At 39.8% G+C, this 17,120-nt stretch overlaps 2 protein-coding genes across 3 annotated transcripts in view; both read left to right on the top strand.

Annotated features, from left to right (window-relative positions):
- maml1 (mastermind-like transcriptional coactivator 1) overlaps window positions 1-6,677 on the top strand; it is a 36,482-nt gene extending 29,805 nt beyond the window's left edge. For both annotated transcript variants that reach the window (XM_079838936.1, XM_079838937.1), the window contains exons 4-5: window positions 2,510-2,705; window positions 4,799-6,677. In XM_079838936.1, coding sequence (XP_079695062.1) covers window positions 2,510-2,705; window positions 4,799-5,712 — 1,110 coding nt within the window. In that variant the 3' untranslated portion in view covers window positions 5,713-6,677. The remainder of the gene's footprint in view (window positions 1-2,509; window positions 2,706-4,798) is intronic.
- A 7,094-nt stretch (window positions 6,678-13,771) lies between these two features.
- ltc4s (leukotriene C4 synthase) overlaps window positions 13,772-17,120 on the top strand; it is a gene marked incomplete at both ends in the record, with an annotated part of 8,031 nt that continues 4,682 nt past the window's right edge. Inside the window, one exon of the mRNA XM_079838873.1 lies at window positions 13,772-13,832. Within this exon, the coding sequence (XP_079694999.1) occupies window positions 13,772-13,832 (61 nt within the window). The remainder of the gene's footprint in view (window positions 13,833-17,120) is intronic.

Here is a 17,120-nt window from a genome sequence, read left to right as displayed (position 1 = left end):
AACTACATTATCGACTGAAAAAGTCTTAAAACTACGTTTTGTCACACATTAACAGTAGATATTAACAAAAAAAAGCCATGTAAACACAGCCCATGTCAGCCATTTCTCAACAAGACGAGCCGCTGGCTGAAGCCCCGCCTATGACGCGAATTCTGTCTATTGTGCAGTGAATTTCACGCACGCTTTGCGCGAGTAAACTCAAAATGTACACGCGTCCGGTGTGAACGCCACATTACAGGTTTGGAACGACATGAGGGAGAGTAAAAATGACAATTAACATTTTTGGGTGAACTAACCCTTTAAAGCTACACTGTGTGATATTTTCCTCCATCTAGTGGTGAACTTGTGTATGACCATCCAGTGAATATTAGTTTCAACTCCTCGTTTTAACTCCTACGGTGGCCGATTTAGTCCAAGATTAACATGGCTTCAGTTCGACCTCGTCCACATTGGACACGGAGCCATCGAGTGTTAAAACGCCAAAGGCCAAGCTTGAATTCACGGGTTTGTCCCTCTTTGGCTAATGTACTTTCAAGATGGAGGAGCAACATGGCGACCCGCATTCAAACCCTCACCCGTATGTGTTTACAATGGCATATTATAAACTTACCAGAATACTTTATTACTTGAAAGAAGTAAATCTACATTAATGAGCACATATATTTTTGAAAGAACTAAGTGTTTTTAGCTAAGAATAAACAAAAAAAGTTACACAGTGTAGCTTTAAAGACCGTTTAATGCCGTTTTCTGTACAGTCTCTATAAATGCTTCAATCATCGGAATAACATGTTTCTTTGTTTCATAACATAAGATTAATGTTGGGAAATTTAACATGTAGATAAAGTGCCCTATTTGAGATTGATTGTATATGAATACATTACAGAAAATCCTGTGCTCTATTGCCATTAATAGAGGACAAAGCGGAAGTTGTTTTGCACTCCGTGATAAAGGCACATTTAAATATGTTGCGGGAAACATAAATACGATCATTTATCCAGATGATGTGAACAAATGTAAACTCGCCGTGTTCTGATTGGCTGATGATCACGGTGATCGCATGTTAAACGCAGCCAGAATAATCACCTCTAGAGTAGATTATTTCTGATAACAAGCAACATAAATAAGTAAATTACATTAGACATACAGTCTACATGACATTAGACGCTGCTCTCGTATGCTGGATATTAATGAAGCATTTAAGGCTTTTTGGTGAGTCGCGCACAGTGTTTTTGCGCTGGTGTCATATTCTCTCTGCTTGATCGTTAATATTTATATCATGTTATCCAAGAATAGTACGTCAAAAATGTGTTTCTACTGAGTAGTGCGCCATACTATCCCCTCGCCAGACCATAAACAAACACAGACCGGAAGTTAAAGGGTTAGTTCACCCAAAAATGTAAATTGTGTCATTAATGACTGACCCTCATGTGGTTGGACACCCGTCAGACCTCCGTTCATCTTCAGACACAAATGAAGATATTTTAGTGTAAAGCTGATGCTCTGAAAGGCCTCCATTGGCTCAACTTTACACTCTCAAGACCCTTAAAAGACACTAAAGACTAAAGTTACAAAGTCCATCTCACTACAGCGGCTCTACAATAACTTTATGAAGACGAGAATAGTTTTTGTGAGCAAAAAAACCCTAAATAACGACTTCTATAGTGATGACGATTTCAAAACACGGCCTCATGAAGCTTCAGAGCGTTATGAATCAGTGAGTCGATTCAGCGGTTCAGAGCGTTATGAATCAGTGAGTCGATTCAGCGGTTCAGAGCGTTATGAATCAGTGAGTCGATTCAGCGGTTCAGAGCGTTATGAATCAGTGAGTCGATTCAGCGGTTCAGAGCGTTATGAATCAGTGAGTCGAATGAGCAGTTTGAATCGCCAAATTTCAGCAGTTTGACATGCGATCCGAATCATGATTCGACTCACTGATTCATAACGCTTCGAAGCTTCATGAGGCCGTGTTTTGAAATCATCATCACTATGTAAGTCGTTATTTAGGGGTTTTTTGCGCACAAAAACTATTCTCGTCTTCATAAAGTTATTGTAGAGCCGCTGTAGTGAGATGGACTTTGTAACTTTAGTCTTTAGTGTCTTTTAAGGGTCTTGAGAGTGTAAAGTTGAGCCAATGGAGGCCTTTCAGAGCATCAGATTTACACTAAAATATCTTCATTTGTGTCTGAAGATGAACGGAGGTCTGACGGGTGTCCAACCACATGAGGCTCAGTCATTAATGACACAATTTACATTTTTGGGTGAACTAACCCTTTAACTTCGGGCCAGGGACGAAAACCGCCTCCGATGAAACCGTCTGTTTCACTAGCGTGTGCAGGACACTATTTTGCTATCCTCACTTACATAAATGAACTATAAATGTGACATATTATACCCAACATTCCTACATGCTTTGACTGCATCTGTGCCCGTCTCAAATGTGTGTGTCATGACCCAGATGTGCCTGTAGGGGGCGGCAGCGTGTTGAGCTAATGAAGTGTGTTTGTGTCAGGAGAAGCAGCGGCAGCAGCAGGAACAGCAGCTGCAGAGACATCTGACCCGACCCCCGCCTCAGTACCAGGACCAGCAGAACCCGCAGGCCCAGCAGAACCCGTTCCAGCAGCAGACGCAGGTCTCCCAGTTCAGCGGTGTGCCGCCCTGCCTGGCCCAGCAGCACCAGTCCGGCTTCCCCGAACACACCATCTCCGGTACACACACTCCTCTTCTCATCAGGACACCAGCAGATATAGTGTGAACCCAGTCTAGACCACACGAGGGGCACGTTTGACAGGGGAAACTAGAGCAGCTCAGGGGTAAAGTTCACTGGGACATGAGCTTCCTGTCTCTGTAGGGCCACACAAGTAGCCTTTTGTTACCAGTACACAAACAAGCCCACCTGATTTGCAAGTGTGTTTATTAGTAGACTCATTTGAATGGTAGAAACACTGTATGGTTTGTGTAACGGCAGCACGACCTCACCACACACACACACACACACACACACACACACACACACACACACAGTCTGCCTTTGGTCTGTTTCCTGCAAAGTGAAGCTTGTGAAATAGAAACACAGTGAATGAGTTTGGAAAGCAGCCAAGCCTGTGATGAGTGTTGTGTTCTGGGTTGAGTATGAAATGAAGCCCACTGTATTTTCCAAATCCATGTCATAGATCTTATTGTGAACGGTATTTATATTTTTGACCTTGTAATGTTTAATCAGAATGAACAACTGGAGACGCCCACATCTCAAATGACACGTATGTATGTACCTTACAGTCTCTCTCTTTAAAGGGTTAGTTCACCCAAAAATGTAAATTGTGTCATTAATGACTGAGCCTCATGTGGTTGGACACCCGTCAGACCTCCGTTCATCTTCAGACACAAATGAAGATATTTTAGTGTAAATCTGATGCTCTGAAAGGCCTCCATTGGCTCAACTTTACACTCTCAAGACCCTTAAAAGACACTAAAGACTAAAGTTACAAAGTCCATCTCACTACAGCGGCTCTACAATAACTTTATGAAGACGAGAATAGTTTTTGTGCGCAAAACAAACCTAAATAACGACTTATATAGTGATGACGATTTCAAAACACGGCCTCATGAAGCTTCGAAGCGTTATGAATCAGTGAGTCGAATCATGATTCGGATTGCGTGTCAAACTGCTTAAATCATGTGACTTTGGCGATCCAAACCGCTGATTCAACTCATTGATTCATAACACTCTGAACCGCTGAATTGACTCACTGATTCATAACGCTTCGAAGCTTCATGAGGCCATGTTTTGAAATAGTCATCACTATATAAGTCGTTATTTAGGTTTTTCTTGGGCAAAATAACTATTCTGGTCTTCATAAAGTTATTGTAGAGCCGCTGTAGTGAGATGGACTTTGTAACTTTAGTCTTTAGTGTCTTTTAAGGGTCTTGAGAGTGTAAAGTTGAGCCAATGGAGGCCTCTCAATGGAGAGCTTTACACTAAAATATCTTCATTTGTGTCTGAAGATGAACGGAGGTCTGACGGGTGTCCAACCACATGAGGCTCAGTCATTAATGACACAATTTACATTTTTGGGTGAACTAACCCTTTAATCCAACACGGGAGTGACTTAAACTGCAGTTCATCAACTGGCCACTAGAGTCAAAATGCTTTACAGCAGAAACGACGCTATCTCGCGACCAATTTGTACATATTTTACGAAGTGGCTATTTCGTACAAATTTGTACGTTTTGTCTAAACCCCAGTGACTGGTAGGTTTAGGGGCGGGGTTTGAGGTAGGTCATTAGTACAAATTAGCCACCGCGTAAAAGATGTATGAATTACAGTGAGATCGGGTTGGCAGAAACGCATGTTTACAGTCTGGGACAAATTGTGCTTTTGGTCTATACGGCTAACTTTGCCCTCATTGACTGTGAGGGGGTGAACTATTTGATGACTCACCCGTTTAAAAAAGTCCTGCATAATTAAGGGCGTGGCCACTTTGAGTGACAGGTGGATTGGTGTTTGTCTGCTGTCCGTTAGTCATTGCGTCACCTCGGCTCCGCCCACGTCTCGCCTCTTTGCCCATTTCCTGTTATCTGGGAGTGCCGTGCTTCCAAGATGGCGATCCGCCCACTTTGGGTTTCAAAAATGCTAGAGGAAACTAACCAATTAGAGGACTGTTTTAAACACATTTCGGTACGCTTTGAAAGGTTGAACCGAACCAAGAAGAAAATGCAACATTGTATCAAATTAAAGCCATATTTTGGAAAAAATTGATTAAATCTTGCTTTCTTGTAATTGTGATCTACTCTGTTTTAGGTGCGTCTCAACCAATAGGAAACGTCAATGCTCTGAGTGGCGCCGCCCCCGGAACGCAGCGGATGTTCCCTCAGACGCAAGGCATGATGGGAATGGGCCAGAATGCTGGCCCTACCACGGGTCCCTCTCCGGCGGCCGGTCAAGCAGACCTGAGCCTTGCCTCCTGTGCGGGCGCTCTGGATGTGCAGCAAGTGCTCTATGGTAACCTGCCCATGCCCATGCATCCCTCCCACCCCAACCAGCAGCGGGCGCCTGTGTCCGCCATGTCCACTTACCGGCAGAGTGTACTAGCGGCCCAAGCACACTTGAAGAACCAGCCCAATGCTGCCATGATGAAGCATCAGCAGCAGCTTCGCCTGCCCAACGCCATGGCCAATAACATGCCCACACAAGCCCAGTCGTGGCAGCAGCAGCCGCCCCAGCAGCACCCAGGGCTCCAGCCCGGCTCCGCCAACACCGGTTTCCCCAACTCCGCCTTCCACATGCAGTCCAGACTGTCCAAACTTCCCAACAACAGCCCGTTTCCTCAGGGTGGGATGGGAAATGGGGCGGCAGGCCGAACGATGGCAGGCATGAACCCTGGACAAATGATGCCCAACATGAACCAGCAACGGACAAACATGCCCCAGCCGCAATCGGCCCAGCAGGGGCAACCCCAAGCCCAGCAGGTCCTGCCCGATCTGGGGCCCTTCAGCCAGACGCAGGCCGGACCCAACCGCACCACACTGTGCAATCAGGCCTACCAGCTCAACCGGACAGCCAATCAGCAGCTGCAGTTCAGCTACAACGCCCAATCCGGAGGCAGCTTGTCTGGGTTTCCTGCTGAGACCGACCTGGTAGACTCTCTGTTGAAGAATCAGTCCACACAAGAGTGGATGGACGATATAGACGAGCTGTTGGCCAGTCACCAATGAGTGATGGAGAAAACATCTGCTGTGTTCTCTAGTGAACCTGTAAATAACAGAAGAGCCTCCGGACTGGGACTTTCGGAAGAAGGAAGCGCTCGACTACTGAACCTGTGGCTCAGTAAAACCACTGAATTTCGCTCGTTCATACGGTTCCACAGGCCTTACATTTGCACTCTTGAAGATGCATGAGGTTAGCTAACCCTGCTCAAACACACCTGAGCTAGTCTTCATGCCCATTAGAGCACAGGTAGGAGAGTTTGATCAGGGTTTAACCCTCCAGGGCAAGATTTGAGTCTAAAGCAATAGTTCATCCAAAAATGTCTGATAATGTCGGTCCAAAGCCATGAGACTGAGAGGTGTCCGGTTCTGATCCTGAAGGGCCACCTACATTTTTGGCTGTTAATTTACACGACGATAGCGTTTCGTTGGCCTGAAAAGGTCGCCACCTACTGGCCTGGCAGCCATTTTAGTCATGTTTACGGATCCCATTGACATCCGTTCATACAGGTGTGTGTACGGTGGCCCTTCAGGGCAGGATCAGACACGGCCTCCATCTTATGCTCCACTGAGAAACTGAAGACATTAGGGATTCTACTTTAGCTGATCATGTTCGACTACATTTAGGAACTAGAACATTTGATCTGATAAACTACGATGCTCCACTTTGTTACACTACACTTTAATATGTTGTTTTCTTGATTTTGGCGCAGGGTTAGACGTGTGATGGGGAGAGGGGTAATATTCCTGTTTGTGTTCTGCGTTACCCGAGCTCTCGCTTCAGCTCTGTGACACGATGTCATGTATATTTATATATAGTGTTTTTTGTATGTATGCAGTTTCCATTGTTGAGGAGAAGATAGATCTTATTTTTATATGTACATTGTTGCAAATTTTTGTAAGTATTTTATACTTTTTATTATGGTTCTCTGTAAAACAAGAGTATTATGTAAATATAGTTCTCTAGAAACGGTCTTGTTTGGTGTGTTTATTTAGTGATTTATGCATGTCTTAAATCATTTTAAAGGGTTATGAACCCCCGTGTTTCAGCAGAAGTGGGCGTGGTTTAGCGGCGGAGTGGAGGGGGATGAGGGGACCGCACTTTATTTCGCCCTCATTAAAAGCATCAAAGCTTCCCACAAATGCACACTGCAAATGACCATTGAGGTACACGCAACACAATACACACATGGAAGCTCACCGTTACACAAACACACATAATCCTGTGACGGCTATAATTCAACAATTAAATGCACAGCTATTCGCAATTTGTTCTCTGCATCAAAAATACACACTCACCTAAAGGATTATTAGGAACACATTCTAATACTGTGTTTGACCCCCTTTCACCTTCAGAACTGCCTTAATTCTACGTGGCATTGATTCAACAAGCTGCTGAAAGCATTCTTTAGAAATGTTGGCCCATATTGATAGCAGAGCATCTTGCAGTTGATGGAGATTTGTGGGATGCACATCCAGGGCACGAAGCTCCCGTTCCACCACATCCCAAAGATGCTCTATTGGGTTGAGATCTGGAGACTGTGGCGGCCATTTTAGTCCAGTGAACTCATTGTCATGTTGAAGAAACCAATTTGAAATGATTGGAGCTTTGTGACGGTGCATTATCCTGCTGGAAGTAGCCATCAGAGGATGGGGACATGGTGCTCATAAAGGGATGGACATGGGCAGAAACAATGCTCAGGTAGGCCGTGGCATTTAAACCATGCCCAATTGGCACTAAGGGGCCTAAAGTGTGCCAAGAAAACATCCCCCACACCATTACACCACCACCACCAGCCTGCACAGTGGTAACAAGGCATGATGGATCCATGTTCTCATTCTGTTTACGCCAAATCCAGACTCTACCATCTGAACGTCTCAACAGAAATCCAGACTCATCACACCAGGCAACATTTTTCCAGTCTTCAACTGTCCAATTTTGGTGAGCTGGTGCAAATTGTCGCCTCTTTTTCCTCTTTGTAGTGGAGATGAGTGGTACCCGGTGGGGTCTTCTGCTGTTGTAGCCCATCCGCCTCAAGGTTGTGTGTTGTGGCTTCACAAATGCTTTGCTGCAGACCTCGGTTGTAACGAGTGGTTATTTCAGTCAAAGTTGCTCTTCTATCAGCTTGAATCAGTCGGCCCATGACCTCTGACCTCTAGCATCAACAAGGCATTTTCTCCCACAGGACTGCCGCATACTGGTTGTTTTTCCCTTTTCACACCATTCTTTGTAAACTCTAGAAATGGTTGTGTGTGAAATTCCCAGTAACTGAGCAGATTGTGAAATACTCAGACCGGCCCGTCTGGCACCAACAACCATGCCACGCTCAAAATGTCTTAAATCTCCTTTCTTTCCCATTCCGACATTCAGTGTGGAGTTCAGGAGATTGTCTTGACCAGGACCACACCCCTAAATGCACTGAAGCAACTGCCATGTGATTGGTTGATTAGATAATAGCATTCATGAGAAATTGAACAGGTGTTCCTAATAATCCTTTAGGTGAGTGTATATATATATACATGTTGCATAACTTTGATAACTTTAGGCTTATTTTGTGGAGTTCTTATAAGCCGCTTGGGCGGTTAAATGGCCCTAAAGAGCGGTTACACTCAGTGTGGATAAATCATGTTTGTGTGTAGACTCCGGATCTAATGCAGAGAACGTATGCAACGCGGAAACTCATACAAAGCGGAAAAAAACACTCGTTTTAGATCCACTCACTGTGTGCGATCTCACTGTCTGAAGCGCCTATCAATGTGTGCGGTCATGAATAATTAAGCAACGCATCTTCTCATAGGATAAAGACACGCAGTCTCATGAATAATCATGAAACACCGATGAGTCATCGCCGTACTATAGTACGAGAAAACGTCACAGCCTATGAAGACGAATCTAAACCAGGAAGTTGAAAATTGAGCAAAAATGAACCAGTTTTCTCCCACAATCAAAACTAACAGAGGGTCACATTGTCTTCCATGATGTTCAACATACACACTTCTGTTAAAATCTCAGAAAAGGGTTTCATGACCTTTTAACCTAGTCACATTCTGAATCTGGTTCATGTACATCCTGTTTAAAAAGCAGCATGACAGGATGACTTTATTCATAACTGTAGCTCAGAGCTCCAGCCTTTTTTCAGAAGCTTCACACTTTTCCCAGCACTTCAAAGCTCTAAATATTATCCAATTGTAATGTTATCTTTAATGTGATGATTTGTGAAACTATAAAGGTGTAGGACACTTACCTCTTTTCCACGAGGCAGAGCTGGTGCTGGTGCTGGTGCTGGTGCTGGTTCGGAGCCAGAGCCTAGCTTCAAATCGGTTCTTTGTCTTTCCACACCCAAAGCACCAGCTCTGAACCAGAAGAAGTGGTTCTTAAGTAGCACCAAATCACTGCTGGTGTAGAAGTAAGAGCCGCTGGGGGCGGGGACAACCACACAAACTTGTGTCCGCCATTTTAAAAATAGCAGCTAATGGAGCTAACAGCTGCTCGATTGTAATCTCCGTCTATACAAATTACGGCAAACTGCATGAATACGCTGTGTTTGATGGCGATGTAGGATCGTAAAGCCATGAGCATCAATAGTAACGCAACGTTCGCCATTATTGATGGAAGGCTTGTTCGAGATGCAGACCGATCGCCGTATGGCAACGAGTCCAGCGAGAGCACTCGACTCGCTGAGAGAGATGAGACGTATACAGTGACGTAAAACTGGCTCTATGTGGCTCTCTAGCCTGTGGAAAGGCAAACTGGTTCTTAGAAGGCTTGTCAGTCGAACCCACTAGGAACCATCACTAGCACCGGCTCTGAACTAGCACTCATGCTGGTGGAAAAGGGGTATGCGTGTCAAACTTGAATGTTAAAAACACATGCAGTGTCCACTATAACCAGTAGATGGCAGCAGAGGAGCTCTGACTAAGCCGGATGCACACTGATCTATAATAGTCCTTCACCATTGTTCCCTGTCAGATGAACATGATCCCGCTGTAAGCCGGGTCACACTGAGATCTCAGTGGTCATTAATGTCAGACGATAGTAGTGACATTAACTACTAGAAACTACTAGTGTCGCGGAGCGGCAGTGTTACGGATACGTGGTGTTGCCATAGACAATAAATTAATTAATTTGGTAAATGAATATAAACAACATTTATTTATACATCACACAACTATTTACAACACAACACAGGTTGGCTTTGCTTGAGTTGTTGCTCTGGATTTTGTTGCTTTTAAGAAAAAAAAAACTAATTTTTTCCTGTTTAGGTTCGTCACCTTCTCCATTGCATTTTTACATTTTTACCATTAAAGTTACTACACGCAAATCCGTGTTTTTTTTTTTTGTTGTTGTTTTTTTGGGGGGGAATATATTTCAGGGCTCAATGCTAAGGATTTTTTTCGGGGGTTCAAATTTTTACTTGCCCTGTCAGAATTTTCACTGACCCCACCACAAAAAAAAAACGACAAATAAAATAAAATAGGCCTAGTATTGTTTTTGAGCCATATAAGCTTAATAAATAAGGTTATGACTCTAAAAACTAATATCCTAACTCATATATTTTTTTATATTGTTAAAGACCATCAGTAATAAAATAAGAACAAATAATCAAATTATGAGCAAATGCACAAATAAATACAGCAGAACAAACATATACAAATGAAATAAACAGTTATTTTCATGTAGGTCTAAACTAGATTGTCAGGTACAAAAATAGTAATCAAATGTAAAATATCACTGCATAGTCTGCATAAAATGATATGCCACTGCATATACAGATTAACCCTTATTAAAAGTTATTCAGTCAAGAGCAGTGAGTGATTTTTTTTTTGTCTTTTGTTATCTCAATATTTATATAGCCAATGACGATATTTTCCGGCTTTCCATGTGTGTTCACTGTTATACGGTAGGGGGCGCTGTAGCGCATTTCCTGCACGAGAACAGAATCTCCTGATCAAAACAGCCGAAGAAGAAGGAACGTGCGCTATCATAAGCAGATGCATTATGTAAAATAACGCGATCATCACCATTAAACAGCATATAAATCACAACTGCCTAATGTTATTGAATGAAATGTCAACCCAGGACGAGTTATAGGACTGTCAAGCTTTGGGGAGTTGATGAACTCCATCTACAACATCTGTGTTTTGTTCATCGTTCGGACGTAACGTTAGTCTTTTACAAAAACGTGATTTTTTTCAGCTTTATGCTCAAAATGTTGCCCCCCCAAAACAATGGTAGGGGAAACACTGCATTGGCTCAATGCACTTTACACTCTCAAGACCCTTAAAAGACACTAAAGACTAAAGTTACAAAGTCCATCTCACTACAGCGGCTCTACAATAACTTTATGAAGACGAGAATAGTTTTTGTGCGCAAAACAAACCTAAATAACGACTTATATAGTGATGACGATTTCAAAACACGGCCTCATGAAGCTTTGAAGCGTTATGAATCAGTGAGTCGATTCAGCGGTTCAGAGCGTTATGAATCAGTGAGTCGATTCAGCGGTTCAGAGCGTTATGAATCAGTGAGTCGATTCAGCGGTTCAGAGCGTTATGAATCAGTGAGTCGATTCAGCGGTTCAGAGCGTTATGAATCAGTGAGTCGATTCAGCGGTTCAGAGCGTTATGAATCAGTGAGTTGAATCATCGGTTCAGAGCGTTATGAATCAGTGAGTCGAATCAGCGGTTCAGAGCGTTATGAATCAGTGAGTCGATTCAGCGGTTCAGAGCGTTATGAATCAGTGAGTCGATTCAGCGGTTCAGAGCGTTATGAATCAGTGAGTCGAATCAGCGGTTCAGAGCGTTATGAATCAGTGAGTCGATTCAGCGGTTCAGAGCGTTATGAATCAGTGAGTCGATTCAGCGGTTCAGAGCGTTATGAATCAGTGAGTTGAATCATCGGTTCAGAGCGTTATGAATCAGTGAGTCGAATCAGCGGTTCAGAGCGTTATGAATCAGTGAGTCGATTCAGCGGTTCAGAGCGTTATGAATCAGTGAGTCGATTCAGCGGTTCAGAGCGTTATGAATCAGTAAGTCGATTCAGCGGTTCAGAGTGTTATGAATCAGTGAGTCGATTCAGAGGTTCAGAGCATTATGAATCAGTGAGTCGATTCAGCGGTTCAGAGCGTTATGAATCAGTGAGTCGATTCATGATTCGGATCGTGTGTCAAACTGCTGAAATTTGGCGATCCAAACTGCTGAATCGACTCACTGATTCATAACGCTTCGAAGCTTCATGAGGCCGTGTTTTGAAATCGTCAACACTATATAAGTCGTTATTGAGGGTTTATTTAGAAAAACTATTCTCGTCTTCATAAAGTTATTGTAGAGCCGCTGTAGTGAGATGGACTTTGTAACTTTAGTCTTTAGTGTCTTTTAAGGGTCTTGAGAGTGTAAAGTTGAGCCAATGGAGGCCTTTCAGAGCATCAGCTTTACACTAAAATATCTTCATTTGTGTCTGAAGATGAACGGAGGTCTGACGGGTGTCCAACCACATGAGGGTCAGTCATTAATGACACAATTTACATTTTTGGGTGAACTAACCCTTTAAGACACGAAACCATCGGTTTCTGCGAGAAACCCAACAGTATTTGTTATTTTTTTACCTCTTATCAGACGAATCTCATCTAGTGTTCCCAGCGCCATAACTTCCGGTGAATAAGGTCAAAATACTGGCGTGATCATAGATATATAAACGTAGATGCCTCATTTGCCCGATCCGCGCAGGCACTAATGAGGAATCTATGTATATATCTATGATCGCACCGGTATTTTGACCTTATTCGCCGGAAGTTATGGTGCGGCTGATGCAGAGCCATAGAAAAAAATGAAATGCATGTTTAAATATGGCTATTTTTTTTACACAAACGCATGGATTCGCTTCAGAAGGCCTTTATTAACACCCCAGAGCCGCGTGGAGCAGTTATATGACGGACAGATGCACTTTTTTATGGACTTCAGAAACAGAGCAACTATTACTGCTATTATAATGCTTGGATTAGCCAGAACATTTTTAATATAACTCAGATTTTATTCATCTGAAAGAAGAATGTCATACACACCTCGGATGACTTGAGGGTGAGTAAATCATGGGCTGATTTTCATTTTTTGGATGAACTATCCCTTTAATTTCATCAATGAATGATGCGTTTAGTGACAGAGAGCTGCATACACACGGGACTGAAATGGCGAATCTCTAGCGCTCATTTTGGTTATAGTTTGTCTTGAAAAACAAAGATAATTTGACGGTCGTTAATCATTAACCGGCTGCCGGTGAACATGTCAAACTAACAATCAAAGATGTCAGATTTAGCCTAGGCTCAGAGCAATCTTTTAGGATTTGCTAAATTTGTCTCAGACGGGCAAATCGTGGCCAAAACCGCACAGTGCGCACCCAGATTCAGCCTTTTCCCCTCCTTAATATCTGGAGAAAAGTAGGAAGTCTCATGAAGAAGAGAAAAGTTTCTTCAGATTGTGAGTGAATTACCCAGAAAGCAAGAGCAGAGCTGCTGTAATAATCACTGGAGCTGTGAGACTACAGAAGATCAACGGCACATTAATAAGAGCTGAAGATTTACATTCTCACTGTAATAATGAGTTACTGTTGTTAAGAAAAGTGAATTTATCTGCATATCAACTCAAGCTCAGAGCTTCACTGTTACGGTTACAATAAACTAACATTTCCTGTTATTAGAAGCTGCACTTATGAACAAAACTACAGTAATTTGATGATTAAATGAACTGTATGGTGTCACTGCTCTCAGATGTTCGTCTACACCACATCTTATGTGACGCACATTGTGTCCAAGACAAAGGACACCTGATCTGCAATATCAAAGTCTTGTTTTAAGTACTTATTGCACACACAATGTTGCTTGTTTTGGGGAATTTTAATGTGTCAGTGCAAAACGCCTCTAGGTGTACCTGTTGACAACTCTTACTATCAGTGAGTGATGTAATGTGTGCCCCGCCCACTCCAGTCCCAGCGGTATAAGTGCCAGAGGAAGAGTGTGTGTGTGTGTGTGTGTGTGGACACTCACAGAGAGAGACGCTCCTGATGTCCTCAGGGATGATGCTGGATCAGGTCGTGCTGTTGGCGGCCGTCACTGTGCTGGGACTGCTGGAACAAGGTAAGCAATCGCCAGAAATATACAGCATGATCAGCAACATTACTCAACTACACTGCTGCTCTTTTAGCACTGATGTCTCGTTTCCAGTCTAAATATCTCAAGATTCTTTAATCAAGATGATTTTAATAGATAAGCACAATGACATGAGAGATTTATTCTTGTTTTCTGGAAAATAAAATCAAAAATGAAGCGAGTTTGTGCTTAAAATCTCTCCCAATGGGGTAAGAAAAATGATTTCAATCAGAAACCAGATTATTTTTCTTAATTTTGCCTGTTTTAAACTTCATTTTGATTTTATTCTTAAATCAAGATATTTTTATTAGATTAGTACAATTAAATAAGATATTTATTCTTGTTTTCTGGAAAATAAAATCAAAATGAAGCGAGTTGGGGTAAAATTTCAATCAGAAACCAGATTATTTTTCTTAATTTTGCCTGTTTTAAGCTTCATTTTGATTTTATTCTTAAATAAATATATTTTTACTAGATTAATACAATTAAATAAGATATTTATTCTTGTTTTCTGGAAAATAAAATCAAAATGAAGCGAGTTTGTGCTTAAAATCTCTCCCAATGGGGTATAGGAAAAATAAGATTTCAATCAGAAACCAGATTATTTTTGCCTGTTTTAAGCTTCATTTTGATTTGATTTTCCAGAAAACAAGAACAAATATCTTATGTAAATGTACTAATCTAGTAAAAACATCTTGATTTAAGAATTTTTAGATATTTGGACTAGAAACAAGACAAAAATACTAAATAAGAAACGCATTTTTGTCTCGTTTCCAGTCTAAATATCTCAAGATTCTTTAATCAAGATGATTTTACTAGATAAGCACAATGACATGAGATGTTTATTATTGTTTACTGGAAAATAAAATCAAAATGAAGCGAGTTTGTGCTTAAAATCTCTCCCAATGGGGTAAGAAAAATGATTTCAATCAGAAACCAGATTATTTTTCTTAATTTTGCCTGTTTTAAGCTTCATTTTGATTTTATTCTTAAATCAAGATATTTTTATTAGATTAGTACAATTAAATAAGATATTTATTCTTGTTTTCTGGAAAATAAAATCAAAATGAAGCGAGTTTGTGCTTAAAATCTCTCTCAATGGGGTAAAAATTCAATCAGAAACCAGATTATTTTTCTTAATTTTGCCTGTTTTAAACTTCATTTTGATTTTATTCTTAAATCAAGATATTTTTATTAGATTAGTACAATTAAATAAGATATTTATTCTTGTTTTCTGGAAAATAAAATCAAAATGAAGCGAGTTTGTGCTTAAAATCTCTCCCAATGGGGTAAGAAAAATAAGATTTAAATCAGAAACCAGATTATTTTTCTTAATTTTGCCTGTTTTAAGCTTCATTTTGATTTTATTCTTAAATAAATATATTTTTACTAGATTAATACAATTAAATAAGATATTTATTCTTGTTTTCTGGAAAATAAAATCAAAAATGAAGCGAGTTTGTGCTTAAAATCTCTCCCAATGGGGTAAGAAAAATGATTTCAATCAGAAACCAGATTATTTTTCTTAATTTTGCCTGTTTTAAACTTCATTTTGATTTTATTCTTAAATCAAGATATTTTTATTAGATTAGTACAATTAAATAAGATATTTATTCTTGTTTTCTGGAAAATAAAATCAAAATGAAGCGAGTTGGGGTAAAATTTCAATCAGAAACCAGATTATTTTTCTTAATTTTGCCTGTTTTAAGCTTCATTTTGATTTTATTCTTAAATAAATATATTTTTACTAGATTAATACAATTAAATAAGATATTTATTCTTGTTTTCTGGAAAATAAAATCAAAATGAAGCGAGTTTGTGCTTAAAATCTCTCCCAATGGGGTATAGGAAAAATAAGATTTCAATCAGAAACCAGATTATTTTTGCCTGTTTTAAGCTTCATTTTGATTTGATTTTCCAGAAAACAAGAACAAATATCTTATGTAAATGTACTAATCTAGTAAAAACATCTTGATTTAAGAATTTTTAGATATTTGGACTAGAAACAAGACAAAAATACTAAATAAGAAACGCATTTTTGTCTCGTTTCCAGTCTAAATATCTCAAGATTCTTTAATCAAGATGATTTTACTAGATAAGCACAATGACATGAGATGTTTATTATTGTTTACTGGAAAATAAAATCAAAATGAAGCGAGTTTGTGCTTAAAATCTCTCCCAATGGGGTAAGAAAAATGATTTCAATCAGAAACCAGATTATTTTTCTTAATTTTGCCTGTTTTAAGCTTCATTTTGATTTTATTCTTAAATCAAGATATTTTTATTAGATTAGTACAATTAAATAAGATATTTATTCTTGTTTTCTGGAAAATAAAATCAAAATGAAGCGAGTTTGTGCTTAAAATCTCTCTCAATGGGGTAAAAATTCAATCAGAAACCAGATTATTTTTCTTAATTTTGCCTGTTTTAAACTTCATTTTGATTTTATTCTTAAATCAAGATATTTTTATTAGATTAGTACAATTAAATAAGATATTTATTCTTGTTTTCTGGAAAATAAAATCAAAATGAAGCGAGTTTGTGCTTAAAATCTCTCCCAATGGGGTAAGAAAAATAAGATTTAAATCAGAAACCAGATTATTTTTCTTAATTTTGCCTGTTTTAAGCTTCATTTTGATTTTATTCTTAAATAAATATATTTTTACTAGATTAATACAATTAAATAAGATATTTATTCTTGTTTTCTGGAAAATAAAATCAAAATGAAGTGAGTTTGTGCTTAAAATCTCTCCCAATGGGGTAAGAAAAATAAGATTTCAATCAGAAACCAGATTATTTTTGCCTGTTTTAAGCTTCATTTTGATTTGATTTTCCAGAAAACAAGAAAAAATATCTTATGTAATTGTACTAATCTAGTAAAAACATCTTGATTTAAGAATTTTTAGATATTTAGACTAGAAACAAGACAAAAATACTAAATAAGAAACGCATTTTTGGCAGTGTTGGATTATGGGAATTGGAGTAACTATAAATCATGTTGGCAGGTACTCAAATCCCACATGAACAAATACTAAAGTGTATTATAGTAAAATTACTCTAGTATAGTGTTTTTGAACTGTACTATAGTAAATTAAAGTGTAGTAAATACTATAATATACTACAATTCACTGTACAGTTCAAAAACACTATAGTATTTACTAGATTAATTTTACTATACTATAGTATTTGTTCATGTGGGATGGGCTGATAACATTATTAAGTTAAAGGAGTAAACAAATGGAATACTACAAAATATAAGCTACTAAAACAAAACTC

Source organism: Gobio gobio (genome assembly GCF_949357685.1).
Source record: "Gobio gobio genome assembly, chromosome: 16".
NCBI lineage: Eukaryota > Metazoa > Chordata > Actinopteri > Cypriniformes > Gobionidae > Gobio > Gobio gobio.
The sequence above is the reverse complement of the archived record's forward strand: the minus strand, read 5'-3'. Positions and strand labels throughout refer to the sequence as shown.